At 31.6% G+C, this 22,069-nt stretch overlaps 1 protein-coding gene across 3 annotated transcripts in view; it reads left to right on the top strand.

The window, feature by feature from the left end:
• The first annotated feature begins 4,242 nt into the window (after positions 1-4,242).
• Positions 4,243-22,069, top strand: part of LOC106468929 (potassium voltage-gated channel subfamily H member 6-like) — a 173,038-nt gene continuing 155,211 nt past the window's right edge. For all 3 annotated transcript variants that reach the window (XR_002612854.1, XM_022397938.1, XM_022398013.1), the window contains exon 1: positions 4,243-4,428. Coding sequence is in view for 2 of the 3 variants with exons in the window: in XM_022397938.1 (XP_022253646.1) it covers positions 4,353-4,428 (76 nt within the window). In the remaining variant the exon portion in view is untranslated. The remainder of the gene's footprint in view (positions 4,429-22,069) is intronic.

Consider the following 22,069-nt stretch of genomic DNA (forward strand, 5'->3'; position numbering starts at 1 on the left):
TAAGCTCATTTGATTCTAGTTGTTGTTATTCTCTGGAGATATAGCTGTTTATCCATGGGGAGATATTGCTGCACAACTGCACTTTGTGTATAAATATGAGAATATCGAAAATAGTGTCCTTCAGGGAATAAAAAAAAGATATATTTCAAAGTAACGACCTCATATACGTTTGAATGAGAATGACCATGCATGTGGAAGCACTAATCACTTATGCTAAATGCGATATTTCTTGCAAAGTAAGAAACAATAAAGTAATCTGAAAGATAATTTTGACTTTGATTAACCCAGAAAAATCGACTTTCAGTGTTTGAGTTTGTGAATTAATAAACATTGTTTAATTGTATCTAATATTGTGTTAAGTTTCTCAGTTACTGAGATATTCAGTACTACTTTGTAATAAATATGTTGTAGAATCTTTCTGAATAAAACAATTTTTATGTGAATATACTACGCCTACAATGGTTTGCTTTAATGTAAACTGCTTTTAACTCAATATTAATAGCACTGTTTGGAGATGAATCTATAGAAAATAGAAATTTCTTATGGAAAGATCTGCTTGGAAGTAATACTGAATGAAGATAGGTACGCATCTCATCTATAAGCAAAATATTTCAACTTATCTGCTCTATGTTATGAAAAAGTGTCACTAATAGTGTCCTGTCTGCGTCGTATTCATCAGTTTGTACTAAACGAATAAATTCAATTAATCTGTAAATCTCTGACACACAAGATTTAGTCCACCAGCATTTATCTACAAAACTAACATCACATCCTGGTTACACAACTGGAAAATCGATTTAGATTCTGTGGACAAGGTTAACCCACACACACACTCTTGGAACATGGACTGCAAACCATTTCATGTGTTCGATTAAGCAAAGCGTGGGAAAATGCCATATTCTTTTCTTAATTTCACATCAGCAAGACCAGTAACATCAAACAATTAGAACAGAGTATGCAGCTAATGAAGGAATCAAATGTGTATCTCTAATACACAGCTTGTATTGCATACAGAAAAATAATAATAAGCAGAAGAAAAGGGGTCCCATTAGATCTGCAGCTAGACGAATGAGATGATGTTTTTTTCATAGATATTATTCAAACAACAATTTATTGGGTGTATTTTTGACTAACATAGAAGTTGGTAAAGCAATGTACTGAATTCATTAAGCTCGAAACATGGGAATGAAAAACAATCATAATCATATATACAGAAGAAGTGATCCTAAGAAAATCAAACTAAACATAAAACATTATATCTCAGCTTTTAATAATTACAATCAGCTTAGAGACCTTAAGTATGGAGAACGTTAAAGGAAATAAGCACTTGAATTCAAACACTTTTAATTATTGGTTTGGTTTGTTATGAATTTCGCGCAAAGCTACACGAGGGCTATCTGCGCTAGCCGTCCTTTATTTATCAGTGTAAGACTAGAGAGAAGGCAGCTAGTCATCACCACTCTTGGGATACTCTTTTACCAAGGATTAGTGAGATTGGCCGTCACATATAACACCCCCACGGCTGAAAGGGCGAACATGTTTGGTGTGACGGGGATTCGAACCCGCGACTCGCAGATTACGAGTTGAGCGCCCTAACCACCTGGCCATGGTTTTTCGACATTGGTGAAACTTTAAGAACCACATTCTTTCAACTATCATATACCACAAGGATTAAATGACAGATTTTAGCCATTTTGTTACATCTAATCAGCATTCTCGTGTAGAAATTGATTGCACGTTGAGTTTGGGGACTTGTGGGAAAAAATTAATGTTATACAAAAATCGATATGTTGCTAGAAAATAATTGCAAGAATTATATATTTCTTGAACCCATGCTGAAGATATAGAGGTAACAAACAAATACAAATATTTAGTATACTGGTTTACAACTAAAAATGCATGAAAGGAGCAGAAAAGACGGCAATATGCAAAGACGCAGAGAGCTTTAAACAAAGCATGGAGTATAATAAGGAGAAGTGTAATACATCAGTGTTTCTCAATACTTTTCACCTTAAGGCCCATTTAGTTATGTGTCACAGTAATGAAGGCCTAAATATGCAGTTGATGACTCGTTACAGTAAGGCAGTCTCAACTGCACAGGCCCTTCGCGGCCCGTAACTGCGCGTCTAATCGGTTGAGAATCACTGTAGTAAATAACATTAAGCAAAACATTAAGCTCTTTTATATGTTCATGGATCAATGAGATGATAATAATGTATAGGGTAGAAATATGTGAATGGAATGAAAAAAAGAGAAGGTGGAAAAGTTGCATAGAATATACAAGAAATGTATATTTTAGATATAAATAGAAACACAATGAATTATGTATGGGCGCTAGAAAGAAGAAAATTAAATATGGACCTAAAAGATATAGAGAGTTTATGGATACGTTTCAGTAGAAATAAGAATGAAGGAAAAAGTCGGCGAAAATAGTAAATAGAGATAATAACATGAACTGAAAATAACAGGATGAATAAATATATATATTCGAATATGTTAGAATTAGAGAAGTAGAAGCAATATAAGAGATATTCAGATAAAGATAGAAAAAATAAAGAGGATAAAACAGAACAAAATATCTGAGACAAATGGAGCGCAGTAGAACAACCTACTTATTGTATATGCTATGAAAAGATAAAAAGAAGAAATTCTAAAGATGTAATACTTGAGAAAACGAAAAAATAGAAAATCAAATATGGACTGAATGAAGATGAAAGAAATCGTACAAGATATAAAACATGGAGGACTCTAAAAGATCGGAAATGCAGAAGAAATCGTAGAGGACAGAAAACATGGAGAACTCTAAAAGATCGGAAATGTAAAAGTTGTAAGAAAAAAGTAGAAGCAATAAAACTTATACGGAAAAAATAGCAGATAAATAGAATATTAGGCATTTGAAGATGAAAGAAAGCAGGGAGGAAATGGATGTATTTGGAAGATAATGAAAGGAAGCATAAAAAAATTGTAGCTCATTGAAGAATTTTAAAAGAAGAGAAGAAGAATCAGAATAGTAAAAAATATAATAAATAAACAGTAAAACAATTAGATAATGGTTTTGAATTTTGTGGTAAATGTACATAAATACTATTACTTATATGATGAATATACTGTAGAATATTGTACACGCTTTCCTAAAGAGATGTTTGTTTTACAGCAAAGCTACAGATTGGGCTATCTGCGATATGTCCACCGCGCAGAATCGAAAACCCTGTAATTTAGCATTGAAAGACCGTAAACTTACTGCTAAGTTTTACAAAATAAATGAATACAAATAACTACAAAAGTATAATAAATAGCTGATAAAAAAGAAAAATAAATTATTAATATATGTGTTTACAACGTGGATGTTTTAAAAAGACCGTGCTAGATTCTTGTAAATGGCTTTTTAACCTCTGTGTTCCAGGAAAACGTTATCAAACAATTTATTCTAGCTCATGTAAAATTTGACAGAAAAAGAGAATCAAAAAATCTTATCTTTTAGTCACCATTCGAAATATCGAAAAGAAAAACATATCTGCCATGAATCATCTGTAAATGTGTGCTATCATACACTAAAGCTACAATAAAATTTGGCCTAGATCCTGCAGTATGACAGTATATTCAAAATAACTTGAGATATTTATTGCTTGATAAAAATCTATTCAATGATTAGCACATTATAACAACGGCTCATTCGCATATTGTATATTAATTCATATTCACGAATTCTAAAATGTTGAAAGCTTAAGCAACTCGCATTTCTTTCTATATTATTATATTTCTTAGTAATTATAATGTAGTAGTTGTTTGGTGTTATAGTTTGAAAAAAATATTGAAAGTCAATATATCATACACTAAGAAAACAAAACTGCCTTTAATGATAAATAATAGTATTCCAAAGTTACAAGCTTAAGCTGCTTGGCAAGAAAGACGCGGCCGTGTAGTCTCTGGCGTCTGCTCTGATCCCTTCTTGTCTCAGTTTACTTCAGATACACACTGTGGGAGTTAGCAAGGGACTGTTATCACAATACTTCGTGGATTGATGCGATGTACGTGAAGAACGAGGAGAAAGATGTCATGATACAGAACAAAACTACTTACTATGTGTAAAGAAGCTACGGAAGCGTTAGAATCGGAGCTCAAGGACACGTAAAACATAATCACAAGAGGAATAAATCAGCTGCTGCGTTTTCTCATCGATTGAGTTGGGTACATTTAACCGAGGAAGGAACTACGAGAGACCAGAGGGCCCATTATTGAAAGATGGGGAAGACGTACATCCTTGCCAGTACTGATCCCAGCCTTAGACTGTTTGAATCCGGCGTATTGCATTATGTTTACATAGGTTAGCAAATAACTAATGCTGCTGTAAAATGCCAGTTCGGAGAGGTCACAATGTTCCTCAGAATACTTTTGTAGACATTATTATCAGAAAGTTTGACAGTCTTAGTAAGTTTTCTATTTTTATTTCTTAGTAACTTATACTGTGATTTTTCATCTTGCACGACTAGAAATGATTATTGATGCGTTTAATAACGTTGAATGTTTAATTAACTAGACTTCCATATATATTTGTAAAATATCATTATGTTTATCCCTGTTTTGCAGTTGTAAAATTACAGCCCCTTTTAGTTGCATTGCAGTTTATCCGCACATTTCAGCATCTACTTTGGTTTGAATATTTTGAGCAGTCTGTTATTGAGTTATTTTCTAGCTTTGAAAAATCACATACACAGGAATACTTTAGAACGCCTATCCACTCTCTCCTTTCGTCTTCCATGATCAGAAATATTTTCGTTTGTCCAGTTAATTATAATTATAATAATCAAGAGAAAGTTTTAACTCTGATTTTAATATCTAATTTATATTGGATACAATAGAAGTATTTCACTGACATATATCTATAACTGGAAAAGTATTAAAAGTAAACGAATCAAATAACACAGATAGCAAAATCATGTTATGTTCAACAAGTACGTGGCTAAAATATTTGTACAAACAGCAATTTTTAATCAACATATGATGAACATTCTATTGATTACAGGAAGCTATAAAATCCGAAACGACCTTTTTGTATTTAAAAGGAAGATAATGTATTATTTTCAGATACATTGTGCATAATTTTGTTTTTTGCAGATCTGCTGAATTTGATTTCAAATAGTCAGAAGTTTAATGGTGTTTAGTGCTTTTTGGGTTTATTATGTAACATTAAGTGACGTTTAATACAGGCAAGTCAAAACGTCTCCCTAAATGTATACAAACTGAATTGAAATAAAATAAAAATGAACACATTGATGGTTAGTCAAGCGGTTGCTTGGACTTTTAGGAGTCTTGAGGCATTTCAAAAAAAATTGTGTTATTATTTATAACATTATTATGTTAGTTTGTGTTATATTGTTATGTAGAAACGTTTCCGAGAAGCAGTAATAAATTAATCGTACGATCTTCTCGTACAAAAATTGCCCTGAAGATAGCATTGTAAATGATTGAAAGGTTGTTATGACTATTTGTTTGTCTCTATGGTTTATGGCACTTCTACCTTCTCATATATTTCATATTATTTATTCATTGCGTTGAATCTCTAAAATTACCTAAAAGATTCTAATCATCCAAGTGAAATCTTTCAAGAAAGGGGATTAATATATAAAATTATGTGACTGATAATTGTCAACATGATTAAAGATGAGGACAAATTATTTCTTTATATATCGAATTAGTTAACGTTTTGTCGAACAGTCTGAAACTTTTAGTAGGGTGATAAATTTACTACATATTTATTTTTCTATGCGGTATATATGACCTGATAGTTAGTATCATTTGTTCCTACTGTATTGCATCTTTATATGAATCATTGAGATAAGTACAGTGTTTAATATGCTATCTATCGTTTTGTGGCCAATTTGATAGATGCTTGATAGAGATACAATGCTATTGCGTCACAAAAGTGACTGTTATAGTTAAATGAGGAACAACTTGTGTATATATTATAAAAAGAGGCGTGTTTATATGTATTTTTGATTTGACGTTCTCTCAAGAAACTGATTGTTTGTGGAGCGGCTGATAGTTTGGAAGGTTATGCGGATATGTATTATTTACTCCTAATAATCCAGAGAATTGTTTAGCATTTGGACAACGCGGAAAAATTATGGGTAACATTTTTCCAAACGCCGTGTCAAATTATGGGTTTCCAGTTTGTTTATGGTAACTAACAAATGATATGTTTCGCCTGAGAGACCATTGTAAAATAAACTGAAACTCTGGATCTACAAGTTAGTTATACTTATACTGAAGTATTTATGTTTACTAGCTAGTCTCTTCTTGCTTGTATGCGACTTGAACAAATTTATTCTTTTCCCACAGTAGCCATACACACACAAACACTAATAGATATATGTATTGAAAACAAGAAGTTATGTTATCTAAAGAACGGGCATTATCCTTTCATTTAAGGTTTTATTTTAAGACAACTTTTTATTAATAATGGGTTAGAATTACTTATCATTTTCAGTTATCTTTTAACATTACCCGTATCTGTAAATTACGAAATCTCATGCTGGTGAGAAAGACATTTACCCATTGCAATAATAGGTTTTCTGTTTTCTTTTTTGAGCAACATCATTGACCAAAAAGACGACAATTTACATTAGCATATTTTTAGCTTTGGTGGACCACTAGCTGCTCCAAATCGATGGATCGAAATTGCTGACGACTGCTTGAAAGACTGTGAAAAAAGATGCAATATTAATTCAAAATGGGACCTTTGTCTTGCAAATATAAAAGGCCTAGATGTTAAAAATGGTTACCATGCTCTCTTTGTGGTTGTGAATGTGATGGATATAAATTTCTGCCAAACTGAGCCGGAGATGTGAGGGAAAGCAGCCAACATGTGTATTGGCAAGTATTAATAATGCAACAAACGGTAGGAAAAAAAGGGCACGGACAAATAACAATAAGAATATTGTGAATATCAATGATGAAATTGAACATGATAAAAAAATGACAATATGGATTTTATTTATAATGACGTTTTGGCCTTAATTGAAGATAGTGATGATGGAGGTGGTGTAAAAAAAATGAATACGTCCTAAAAGTATGCAAAAAATGTATATGACATCAGAGACGTTTTCGTAATAGATGCTTCTTTGACGAGAAGTCGAAAATCATGTGAAAGTGAATTATTTAATTCTGTTGGTAAAGCATGTCGTATAATTGCCTTCGGAATTTCAGTACTAAAGAAAATATACTTTATTTTCTTACCCAATGATGCACACCAGTTATTGCTTAACATAAGAAAACAAAATGTAAAAGATAACAAAGAAACCAGAGTTAAATACAAATATAATTGAAGTACAATCAAAATTCTCCCTACAAAATGACGAAATTTTTTATTGATGTAAAATTAGAGTGCTAGTTATCTAACATTCCTAATATATAACTAATATTATTTGAAACATCAATCTTTATGTAACTATATCTTCATCTATGATTAATATTGTGCTCTTAAAAAAGCAGTATCATTTCAATAATACTTAGTATCATTTCCGCAATCGAATTACGAGATTGATTTTTGGTGTTCCTGGTATGAAATGTTATCCAATTTTCTCGTACGACAGGTGTTAATAATATATTTAATTTCTCGATTTCCTATTTCCTCAGGATATCTATCCTTACACAGATGCCTTTAGATTATTAATGGTGATTCCAGAGCAGTATGTGCTTTAACATACAACATGTTATTCTTAATAAAGTTAGAAAAAAGCATCTGAGTAGTTTAGTCACGCTTCTATGGCACTAACAGTTGTCATAACACTTTGCATATTTTATACAAAGAAACAGTGAACAGATCTTATTAAAAGCCGACTTTATATTACTTTTCCTTGTTTTTTTGTTTTTTATCAAAGTCTATTAAGGTACAAGAATATTTTGTTTGATCCCCAAGTTGTCGGATTTCATTTATTCAATGAAACGTAAGGAAAACGAAAAAACGTTCCAAGAACACGTATGATAACATTATTATCCAATTGTCTTAGAGGAAGCAAATAAGCAAACCCATTTTATGATAATTCCATTTAAAGCTCTAATGAAAATGTTCATCTGTACGACGGCCTGTTCTTCAAGGTCTCGAGGTGACTTATAAGGTCAGTTTTGATGTAACTATATGTTTATGTTATTATCTGTACTTCAAGATACCATAGAGCGGTGAAAACTATATATTTACGATAGGCTACTATAAAAAACTGGTTATAAATTGACTCACCGCGACGTTTAGAGGCAAGTTCAGAATTATAAACAAATAAAAAACCTTAACACTTTAATGACACATACTTAAGTAAACATCCGTAAACGTTTACGTTTAAGAGCAAGGATTGACGCTAACTTTAACATCTTTTTCACTTTTCATTCATGAGAATAATATTAAGCTAACGTTTTACCGAAATTACTTTAAATTAAATGTGTTGAAATTTCAAGATCAGTTACAGTAACTGTACTAAAAACAGTTTCTTTGAAGCTCAAAAACGTCTCTGTACACCTCTAACACATATGGAAGATCACTTACGCATTTTTTTTCCGATTGATTTCGACCCATTTATACGGAAAACTATTTTTACAGTTATACAAGTGAATAGTATATCTGCTTGCCTGTTTTTTAAAAATGGTCTTATGTCGAAATTTTCATGATACTAAACTTTTTCGGTGTATATATGACCAATGTATCATTCACTCGTGCACATCAAACATTCTTGCCCTTTCAGCCGTGAGGGCGTTATAAAGTGACGGTCAATCTCACTATTCGTTGGTAAAAGAGTAGTCCAAGAGTAGGCGGTGGGTGGTGATGACTAGCTGCCTTCCCTCTAGTCTTACACTGCTAAATTAGGGATGGCTAGTGCATATAGCCCTCGTGTAGCTTTGCGCGAAATTCAAAAACAAACAAACACTCGTGCAGCTTTCCTTAAGCCGATTAATGCCTCAAGCCTAGTTTTCAAGGGAACATTGAAGTAAAAAATGCATTGAAGCAGCATTAAAAAATTGTCAAATATGTGGTCGAACAGGACTGCTGTGTCTCTAATTTCTTGTACCATTTTTCTTATTAAAACAGCTGTCGATTTTGTCCCTTGTTTCAACGTCGATTAAAAATTTTGCTGTATACATATTTCTCTTTGGAAGGGGTGTTCACATACTCTTTCAGACTCTGTTCAAGTGAAACTAATTTACACGTGTCTCCAGGATCTGTAGATAACCATCTACAGAGAGCTTGAATTTGGAAGACACCAGAAAGCATAACATGTAAAAAATGTCATCCTTACTTAGTAAGCGATTGAGATGAAATTAATTAATGTTTCGTCTTAAGCTGCAACTTTTTCAACTTCGATTTCTTTACCTCTCAATAATGCAAATTTATATTTACTTATATAATTTAGATTATTTTACAAATTTTTCTCACTTAACTCTTTAAAAAAAAATAATATCATTGTTGTAAGTTATATTTAAATTCATTATACAATGCCACACAACGTTCCTCACATTAGGTGTTATCTTTATATTTACTATTACTAAAAACAAGTCAAATTTATATTCTTGGCAAAAATTAACATTAATAACTTATGGGAGTAGTCAGATCAAAATATAAAAAAACGACCATAGTATCGGTTATGCCATGATTTTATGTCTTTAGACACTACATGTTTTGAAATCCTCATATTTCTTTATATTACTAACACATACATTTATTGTGCTGGTAAATTATTGTATACGTTTAGTTTATTATTCATAAGCTAGCCAAATCCACTTCAAATAAAGTTATATCAATGATTAACGTAAAGTATCTTGACTACTATTTTTTCCTGCCACTACTTACTTTACTATTTCCAGTGTAAGATTTACGTTATTTGCAAGGTAAGGATATACAGTATTCACCCTAACTCAAGGTATTAGTTTGATCAATCTGGGATAAAGGAAAGACAACTCTTATCTTGAATTATTAGACTGTGATTGTATGACGATGCCCGTATCCAGAAACTGTATTCAATTTGTGTACATAATTTCTAGCCGGCTTCAAGATAAACTTTCTGATTTATCAACTGAAAAAAAATAACATTACTTCAATCTTTCTCACCAGACAGAACGGGAAAAACTTTATGCACTCAGACGCAATCGATCACGCAATCAATAATGCACGAGTATATATATATATAAATATAGGACTATAATAATAAAATAATTCTAACCGTAACCTCATAGACATCATCGACCATACCTATATATTGATTGCTTCTCAGAGACAGGTTATACACACCTCTCGCTCCTGAAATATGACATAACTCATAGGGCTATCACGTGCAAATTACATGTACTCATTCATGAACCACATGGTTGAAGAAGTTATGTATATAAAAAATTCGTGGGTGGCCCAAATGCTTTGGTAAATTTTCGATATAAACGTTTCACTGACAACAAATTATAATAAATATTATACGTAAACATTTGTCTGGATGGATGAGATGATTTATTAAGTTATTCACATAAACGTTTCGCTGGCATGATTCTAAATACAGCTCTTGAATTGCCATAGCTTGTGTTTATTACAAGAACTCTTGTTTCTGGAAATAAAGGATAAACATGTAACTTCTGTGTATACACCCGTGTATGGTTTGTTTTTTCCGTACGATTAACTAGTCATGGCCAGTCAGATTCCGATTTTATTTTTACGAAAGTAGCAGTAATTATCTTACGTACCCAATCAGAATCCTGGTATTCATGGATGAGGTGCAGATCTATATAAAATTAAAATTATATGAAAGCAGCTTTAAAATGAGAATATTAGTTCGATGTTAAACGTAATAATATTGAACTTTCAGTCTGTGAAAGTTATAATGCTATGTCGTTTGTACAGTTAAACGTATAATATAAGCTAATTATGTATTCATAAGTTATAGAGAGCGATTCATTCAAATGTAGATAAAATATAATAGCTGTAGTTAGACATTATTATGAATGTTAATCCAACTTATTACCTAAATATAAATTATTATAACAAGAAACATGAAAATTAGACCTTCCGCGGTACATTCTGCTTTAGAATATGTAGGCCTAGCTACTTCCATACTTATTATAACTGTTATTAAGTGTGTCGCAGTTAAACCTTTTCATAGAATCAACTCCATAAATATGATATGTGTTCAAACATAATAAGAAGGAATAATCAGTATAATATGTTGGAAATCAAAATCCATTCTACAAATAGGTAGACCAAAAGTCAAAATTATCAAGATGTTTGAAACTGTGTAAACATCACTCAGATTTATTGCTGTTTATTTTGTTTTGAAATCAGACTATTCTCATGTGATTGAATCATAATAAAACTCACATGTTAATTCTTTAATTTTTAATTTATTTCGAAGTTGTTGTGAAAACATTAGTTTTCATGAGCCTAGAAAAATTATTTCATGATAAATAAAAAATTAAAACATTTTCAATCAATTTCAAAATTATTTCTGATTAGATTTCGGTGAATGTTGCAATAAATATACTTGTAACTCTACTAGTTCCACCACAAATCAGAAGCTACTACAAAGAAATAAAATTACGAAAAATGTTTAGTTTGAACTTGAGTATAGGCTCTCTACAATTGCAATCATATGGAATGCCTTTGCATTAAGTAACGACTCGGGTAACTTCAGTAAGGGCTGTGAAGAAAAGTAATGAACAAAATTGCAAGTAATACATAATTTTAGTAATATACAGCATATTTACTGGTTTTGGATAACAATCCATACCACAATCATCAGAGAACTATAGTTTCGGGCTATATCAGTGCTCACTATCCCAGCTCGATTAACATATTATCCAATGAGTTTCATATATCTGTTAGTGTAGTATAGAAGGAACTTTATATGTATTCACTTTTCTCCTGTTTTCAAGTCAAAATCTTTTTTTGCGACTGTCAAGCTAACCAATTAGAAGTGGCACATTAGTTTTGGCATATTCGTTTTTTTTTTAATAAAATGTAGCAACCAAAACATAATATTCCACTTTAATTTTTAACAAATTCAACAAGTTAATGAAGTCTGAGGTGTTTCTTCAGTAACGAAACTGCATGGTTAGTCTGATTTTAATATCTTTATATCTTTCGGTATTATGTTAAATAAAAACTGAAAGACGCGGGTTTAAAAACTTAAACGTTTTTGTTTGTAATTAAGCACAAAGTTACACAATGGACTATCTGTGCTCTGCCAACCACGGGTATCAAAACCCGAATTCTAGTGTTGCAATTCCGCAGAAATATCGCTGTGTCACTGGGGTGGGGGGGAGCTGCTATGCAGGCTGACATAATGCATCTCTATATTGTTGCACCTTAAAGTTTAACAATCGATTTAGTGAATGTAAAGATTGCCATCATATCTTACATTTTAGTCAGGAATTATTTGCTTGCGATTTAACAGTAAAAAATAACTTTGTTATCAATGTATGTAATAAATTATGATCAAATTTAATTGTCATTTTTGAAATTCAAAAGTGTTTAATTTAGCAGAAAATGTAGGAAACTCACGTGTATTAAGAGCAAGTCCAATAGTAAAGAAATTAAACAGGTACGTACGTTAATTTAATCGTTTATTGGTATGATTACATAATGAAGGGCTGTTACATTTTGAAAATTAAACAATTTCTAAATCTTTTTTATTTATTATTGATTCTTAAAATCAAGCCCCCCCAGGAGCACTGCGGTATGTCTGCGGATTTATACTGCTAGAAACCGGTTTTATATACCCGGGGTGGGCATAGCACAGATAACCCTTTGTGTAGCTTTGTGCTTAACAACAACAACAACCTTTAAAATCAGATCAAAATCTTCAATAAACCGTTAAACTTTAAGATTTACATGTACGCCCGGGGATGAAAACTAAATATACTATGTAAAAACGCTAATTAATCAAATTTTATTAAAACTGAGAACAGAAGAGTTGGGTAAAATAAAACAGTTACTGACATTTGGCGGCTTATTTGTTAATAATAACATACATAAAATCGTAATAAAAAGCGGCCAAATGACAAGTAGCTCATAATGGTATCGTTAACAAAATTGACCAGTATGATAATTAAATGATTTTAAACCAATTATAAAGTTTAATTTTTTATCAAGCAATTTGAAACTATTTATCGAATAATATAGATTGCCTTGGCCGCATTCTGATAACAATTATTTTAGTTGTTGTTTGTATAACAAATAACTTTTTTCTTGGTCACGATATCTTTTTTTACAGTCAAGCTATTTTTGGTTTCGATATCATATTTTTTTCTGTGAAAAACTACAATTTATCTCATATTGTAACGGTCTAAAATAAACACGCCACTACAAGCAGGGTTCAACAAAAAAAAAAGCAGCTTATTCAATTATAACAATACTTAGAAATAAATTAAACACTTACCAAAACACAGTTGATAAACATGTGCCTGGCCAGGACATGGCACTAATGTTGATGAACAATATATCATAAATATCAATATTATTTCAAATAATGGAATCAGGAAAAATAACCAGAAAGAAAAGAACTGAATTCCAAAAATAATACAGCAACACAATATTCCAAAAATTATTTTCAATATTAATAACAATATCGAGTGATAAACAGCAATAATTCACAAACTATATCGTTCACTAACTATCTCGTGACTTTCTTTCCTGCCCCCCAGTGGTACAGCGGTATGTCTGCGGCTTACAACGCTAGAAACCGGCTTACGATACCCGTAGCGGGCAGAGCACAAACAGCCCATTGTGTTGCTTTGTACTTTTACATAATCTTATACTATATTAATAGTATCTGTACGTCACTGCTAGGGAAGCTGGTGTCAGTTGCATCATACACACAAATTTACTCAAAATACAAATGATTACATAGAAGGTGAATTAGCGTTATAATGCAACTAAAAATTCATAGTTAAACTAAACTATAGAAGGAAATGATAAATGAATGATAAACACAAAAAGCCTAAAAAATAGAAGTTGCTATCTCACAATATTGTACACCAAATAGAATTCACTAGTAAAATTAGTTTATCACACATGCACTGAAACAATGTTGCCAAAAATAGCACCAACAAGACAAAGAAGACCATGCAAATGATTGCACTGCATGTTCATTGTGCATATACTCTGATAACTACATCAAAGTGGACACGTGTGTAATACATGTACATTGACTTGCAATGTATGTTTCTGGTATGGTCCTGTCAATTTCATGAAGGAAACACGCAACTCAATACTCTCCACGTTTCTAAGAGTACACCACTGTATTCAAAAGATGATCTAAAACAGACATCTCAAAATCAGTGCCCCATGTTCCATCAACAGCCATCTGACTCTGTGAAAGATATTGCCTAACATTGTCGTAGCCACTGTTGTATCGATTTAAGTAGTTTTGGTAAGTAGTTTTAAGTAGTTCAGGTATGCTTAGCATGTGAGCAACTATTGCATTTCTAACTTCAAAATGCTGCCCTTTAGAGCTAGTTAGTATATGACATAGCTCAAAAAAGGCAATTTCCATCACCTCTAATGCACCTTAAAGATAGAGCATCTGATGAGTTAGAATGACGTCTGAGCCACCTGATACGCGTTTAAATGGACAAACAAACCTCAGACCTAGTAAAATACAAGCTTGTCTCTGCCATTCCTCATCAACGTGATAATACCCGTAATCAAGTTAACGAAGTCATTCATTCTTATGCTCTTTTGAGCATCAGAAATAAATATTCATGACTATTTGTCCCTTGTATACAGCAATAATTTTTTTTACACTTAGTGCACAAAGTTGCTGTAGTAACACAATGGTTTATCAAAGAAGACAGTCTATTATAATGGTGCACAAGAATCTTTTCGACAGTGTGTATCAAGTGGGTCATCAAGCTCATTACAAATACTAATGCATCTGAAGCTGTTTGATCAACACTTTCATAGTTTTTGGTCAACTGTTTAATTGATTCATTTGAGTCTTTAATAAGTTTGTTAAACACAGTTTTGTTACATAGAATGCATCGTAGTATGCTATTGGCATAGCTTGACAATTCGTTACTATTGGTAAAACAGTTGACAATTTTGCTGCATGATTACCAGATTGCTGCTGAATTACCAACGCTAATTTTGTTGCACACAATTGTCTGTCAGGAACAGCTTTGATACTCTTCTTGAAGGAATTTAATTATGGGAGCAGGGGTCGAAATTTCTGCCGAAAATAAACATATTCCACAGCAGAATTCAATGCTTTCATAGAATGAGAATCAATGTTTATCAAGTACAGACAAGACAGACTAGTGACTCTAGACATTGCCACATAGCTATGGTTACAGGTAAAGATTGTGTTACCAATATCTATAACAATATTGTGAAGAGTTAATCCTTGTGACTTCTGTATGGTATTGGCACATGCACTCGCAATTGGAACCTGGCATTGGATAACAAAAGCGTTCATGACCATCACTAAACTTTATATTTATGCTAACAATGACACTGGCTTAATCTATGCTATACTTAACAGAATACACATTACCTATTGCTCCATTTACGAGTCCAAGAGTGACGTCAGTGTTTCTCCTGAGCATAATCTTGCATAACCTCAAAGTATTCATGATAGAAATAAAAGTGCTCGTTAATAAAATATATCAGGCCCTATAAAAGTTAGATGAAACTAGTTAGTGAAGCACATTTATTAAAAAATACTGTATTACTACACAAAATTTTATACTAGACATAGCTCATTTACGATTTAAGAATTACTGAATTGTTTATGTAAAAACCCACTTTGGGATTTTAATTTGTTTAGTGAAAGTATCATCAAATGATTCTGTCTTGCGGACTTTCGTTTTTTTCTAGACTTTTATAAGTATGTTCCAATTATTATGTAAGAGATGAAGTTAAATGCATGTGATGGAGAACATTCGGGTGTAAACCAATTTTAAACCACTAAAACCTAAGAATAATTTACTCTGCATACAGCAAAAGATACTGCAAATATAATATTTAAAGGTTCAGTAAATATAACTATATCAAGCAAGGCATTCCAAAAATTTCCTCAGCATTTTTACTGTGTATTTGTTCGACACTTGTCTTGAATAAGTTAATATTATTAAAAAGCTGTTGATAAAAAAAAAGAAAACCCTAAACCCGAGAGCTTTCGTTGGGTAAACATGCTAATATTGAAAATTCAAATATCATGAAAAAAAAAGTTTAAATCATGTGTATAAAATAAGTTAATAAATTGTTTATTTTAGCGCAAAGCTATATAAAGAACTATTTTTTTTCCTGTCTGCTGCGGAGATCACGTCCGAATTTTAATGTCATAAGCCTTCAAGCTTAGAATTGCGTTACCAGGAGACTGTGTTATTAGATTTAGTAAAATCAAAACTGTATATGACAAGATGGACTTGCCAGACACGACACACTTACGGCAAAGCTACTAGATTTAGTAAGTTTATAGATACATTTGTACCACAGTAGTTCATGTAATCTGTAATCGAGCCATTGTTGAAAAGCTATACTAGATTTAAAAAAAAACATCAGCTAAGAAAGGTAAAAGAAAAAAATACTGATTCCAAAGTAATTACATAAGGACATAACCTGGAAAAATTATAATTAAAAAATAAATGATAAGCCATTAACGTGATAAAGGAAGCAACTAGTATATTAAGTTGAATAGCTTTGAATTATAGCTGATCTTATGTGTTAGGTCGTCAAGAAATTAATGTCGCCTTCTTTTAGATGAAAAAAACCCGAACAACTTTTATCAAATAAATAGTCTCCATTCTTGATGATGCTTTTACATCTTACAATCAGGTTCTTAAGGCCCCGATTAAAGAAATCACTTGGCTTTGAAGCAAAAAAAAACATGTCGATGTCCTCTTTAACACCTTTCACATTTACATACTTTTCCCATTATATTTCAATTGGTTTAAATTTTACGCAAAGTTACATGAGGGCTACCTGCACTAGCCATTCCTAATTTAGCAGTGACAGCCTAGAGGGAAGGCAGCTTGTCAAAACCACCCACTCTTGCACTATTCTTTTACCAACGAATAGTGGAATTGACCGTCACATTATAACGCCACCACGGCAACTAGGATTCGAAACCGCGATCATCAGATTACGAGTCGAGTAGCCTAACCACCAGGCCATGCCAGGCCTCTGATCTTTTGATTGAAATTCCAAAGTGGATCGCAAAAGAGAGTTTCACCTCTTTTCAAAATCTCAGTTGTGTAGGCTCATATATCGCTGAACTAAACATCAGAAAATAGTTTGAATTTTTATATCTACTTCATTCATTTTTAGTATACTCAGCTAAGAAAATTTGGAATAAGAATTCAGATCCAATACCATAAATCTAGATTTACTATATAATTTGCATGTGAGGTATATCTATCATAAAGAACAATATACACTACAAAGATAAATCTATAAAACAGCCCAAACTTCTGTAAATTCATGGAACTTATACCTCAGATAACACAGATCATAGTGTTATGAAATCAAGAATACTAAATATTACTGAACAATTCTCTGAAGATTACTAATAAATTTGAGGATTAGCAATCTGTCTGTGTTGTTTATTATCAGCAATCAATTTTTATTGTTACTCGTTTCATGTTTCCGTGGGTGCTATGATTGTCTTGTATGCATTCCAAAATATTACCTTGACCCGTGAATGCTATGATTGGTTTGTAGGCATTCCACTGAAGAAAAACCTCAACCGCTCCTTAAAATTCAAGAACCATGCCAAGCTCAAATATTTTGAAACATAACTGTAATTTAAAAAAAAAAATTAAAAAGTATTTATGTAAACTTTCTATTATTAAATCAGCATTAGTCATTTTATAACTATGAGATTGTATTTGTTGAAATTATTGTAATAATAATAATATAATAAAACATGAAAATATGATGTAATTTCCAAATAAATTAAAATATAATGTTTTGACATGAGTTTGATAAAACAAATTCAGATACATCAAGAGGTCTTTGTTATTTCTATTTTATTCTAAGAATGATTATGCAGAATATTTTAACTGAAATATAAAAATCTGAAATATACTGGATATATATATATATGTGTGTGTGTGTGTGTATGTGTGTGTTAATTTATAACTTTAAGAGATATTTTAGTTCCGGTTTCAAACTAAATTAAGAAGCTAGACCTTATACATGTTGAAATTATGATTATTTGTTACACATTTTCAGAAAACAAAAGCATTATTTTCAAACACTCGAAGCTCAAGGAATAACCTCTTACATAATGAACTTTAAGGATAATTTGAATACAATGATTTATATCAATGTTGTGTAGCTGTTTAGAAATTTAAATAGAACAATGCTAATGTAAATCTGCCTTCTACAAAATTGAGAAATAAATAACTTAAAATGTATTAGAGTATGAAGTTAAGAATGCACAGCAGTTACTGTTAATTAATCTATTGATGTAATCTATGTCTAAGACAAAATTATTTTGTACTTGAATCTCTTATTAACTTTGAATTATATACAAAGACGATTAGGAAAATCTGAAGTATTTTGAGAAGAAATGCTTAAGCATTGACAAAATTGTAGAGTACGCATGAAAAGTTATGGAAACAGCGTCAACTATGTTAAACATGAATACATTATTTTGAACGCCAACTTACATAGTCTTCCCAATTTCTTTTCAGGTAAATCTGTCTAGCCAATCTTGAGAGCCTTGTAAAACTTTTTGAACCCTCATTTGAAGACATTAACATCGAAATTCCGAAAACCTAAACGAAGATACTTATTATATGCAATTCTTTACATTTCTTACGAATGTTCTTGCAAAATTGTGAATCTGCTATTGACACGCCTCTAACATATCTTTGAACCATATTTTATCTCTATTTTACGACTTAGCAAACTCTGAATTAAGACTGTTGCTTTGAGTGGTTCTTTACATGTTGATACTAATTTTCATATAAGTCGGTTTAATCAAGTAAGAGAGCTCCTAAGACCAATTTAATGCTCTATTTATGAGACTTTCTCACGATTTTTTCGAAATTTTTGCTTTTTTTTATTCTATAGATGTTGAAATTTAAAGTTGTTTTATCAAAAATCACGGAAGAAACTCACAAGTCATGAAAACATACACACACACATTTATATATACATATATATTACAATTGAACGCTATTATATAGATTGGGGTAACGTCTATCTAAATGTATAATTGTGTGCGAATAATATTTTCCATTAGTAATATTAACATGGTTTCATTCATACAAATGGCATTGCTACGATCAAGAACGGTTTTGCTAAAGTAACCAATTCATTTTATACAAGTATAAATACTTCTCATAGAAGTATCTATACTTATCATAAGTATGGTAGTACTTATAGTTGGAATGGGCCAGATGTGCAATATCTGCAATACAAATTAAAATATCAAACACACTACAAACACACGTAAACAAAACTTTATAAGCCCTTTATACACACTGTTGAGTAGTAAACAAACCAACTGCAGTGTAACAATAAACCAAAGCACTTGATAAAGTCAGTAGAGTAAGAACAAAAATTTCAAAAAACCACAAATTTGTCAATCTGACTGACTAACTAACGTTGTTGGAAAGGTATAGCTCTCTCTTGCCTTCACCTTATGCAAATCTAAATCCACATGACTGAATTACACAACCTTGGCTAAAAGTGTTTTTTTAGTTTTATTTATAACCTTGGTAATAGCAATAACAATTTTTCAACACTACTAACGAGCTAACAATGCACTAGTAACCATATTCTATGATTACGAACATGCTCTGTGAGTTGCCAAGTAACAACCCGCTCTCATATCACGTGCAGGTGCACGACTGCTTATGCGCTCGCGCTATGTGATCAGTCCGCAGCTGTATCAACTAGATTAAAAAAATTACGTATACTACGTATATTCTCTAGATCTAGGGTTTAACTATGATCTAACATTTGAAAGCGAAGTTTTTGGTTCTATACATCTGACTTGAGGGTTCTGTGTTGAACAAAGGAATTCTATTATAGCAGTCATTTCAACTAAACTTTGTTTGTTGTAGATTTTCGGAAACAAATTATTATAGTTACTACCATAAAGATAAGGATAACCTCAACAACTGAAATATATAAAAAGCTTCCCAGTGGGACAGCGGTATATTTGCGGACTTCCAACGCTAAAAACAGGGGTTCGATACCCGTGGTGAGCAGAACACAGATAGTCCATTGTGTAGTTTGTGTTTAATTACAAACAAACAAACAAAAATATTAAGAAAATGCTTTTTGAGATATATTAGATATTATAGAGGTAAATTGATCGATCTGGAAAATTTTGAAGCCGTTCAGTCTGAGAAGTCTCAAAAATACCCCAACAACTCATAGTATAATTAAATGCTGTTTCGTCATACTTTCAAGCCTGTTATTTCCTAACATTCCAATAACTTTTTAGCATTAACTTATTGGATTTCATCCATTTCTGAAACGATAAAAAATCAAAATGGGCTAGTGTGAATGGATCCTCTAAGTAAATAAACATTTTGTGGCAAAAATTACTCTGAAGTTTTTGTTTTGTTTTTTCTCAAGGATGAAAGCTCAATTATTCTAAGATATTAGCTCTTGTTTAAGGCTTTTAATATATTTGTAGCTAAATGTATCTAATTATTAAACTAAGTTAAAGTCGCTTCATGCCCCCCAGTTGCACAGCGGTATGTCAGCGAACTTACAACACTAGAAACCTGGATTCGATACCCGTGGTTGTGTAGCTTTGTGCATAACTACAAACAAGTCGCTTCATCAAATACATATTAAATGTATAGATTAATATTTGAATGGTTTACCATTGTAGGAGTCGTATACTGAAATTGAGGTATAGTTTTTATTCAACTACCAAATTCAGGACTAGAAAGTCTCTCTAAATCACCTTTTATTTTAGAAAGTTTAATAATCGAAATTGCTTTATATCACTAGCGCAACACCTTCCGTGCTTGAAGCATAAGAGCTAGAAAACGATTATATATTTAAACTGAGTTTGCTTATGCGATTCTAAAGAAGTAAAAGTGTGTTGTATGTTTTTTACGTTTTAAATATGTTGAAATATGTTTTCTTCTTCTAAATCTCTTAACTCTTAACAATTAAAATATCTTATTACCTACGTAAATAATTTTCACATCCAACAAAAAATAATTATTTCTTAAGTATTTTTTTCATTCCGTAAGACAGATACTACATGAAAAAAACACAACAACACAACTACGAGTATGAATAAAGGCACATACACATTAAAACCGTATTTTTATGATAATAAAACACAAGTAAGGGTTGAACTTGTATGACAAGCATTAATGAAATATTTTAGAAATTTTGTAAATACTCTAACGACGATTTATGCTAATTTCAGCATTTCCAAATCAAAGAAATAATGTAACATACATAATAGCAATGAACGATACATGTAATATAAGTAATATTATTGGAAATACATTTATATACTCCATAGACATCTCAAAAACAACAACAAAGGTTACGTGTTATAATTTTGTATAATATTTTATTTGAATATATACACGTAATATAAACTTTTTCAGTGCAATAATGAAAAAATCTTTCCAGTTAAGTTGATAAACAGAAAGCAAAATAAAAAAATAAATGTGAACTATAAGACAGGGAGCTCTTTTCTGAAATGGAGACTAATTTATGTTTCGTTTGTCTAATTTCCATAAATTGGGTACTAAAACTATGAAGTTGTTGCTAGTGTTCTATCATCAGCACCTAATAATTAAAATAATTTGGACTATTATTTCGTTTGGCTTCCCTTGCATTGTATGTCTTGCATTAATAAGCATTGGTATACACCAAACTTTCTGCAGTATATTCCAAAGTTCTTACCCTGATTTTGTGTAGTGATTCTGCTTTTTCTTAGTAAGGCGATCCCATATACAACAATGTTGAGACCAAAGCTCGGAAAATAGATATCGTTTTAGGAGAACTGCGGTGTTCTTTGAATTATTTTAACGATCAGCATAAAAGTTCAACTAATCAATCTTTTTTAATTTTGCTTTTAATAACGGATTTTCCATAATTCAGCAACGC

The sequence above is a fragment of the Limulus polyphemus genome, unplaced genomic scaffold (assembly GCF_000517525.1).
Source record: "Limulus polyphemus unplaced genomic scaffold, Limulus_polyphemus-2.1.2 Scaffold3, whole genome shotgun sequence".
Classification (NCBI taxonomy): Eukaryota; Metazoa; Arthropoda; class Merostomata; order Xiphosura; family Limulidae; genus Limulus; species Limulus polyphemus.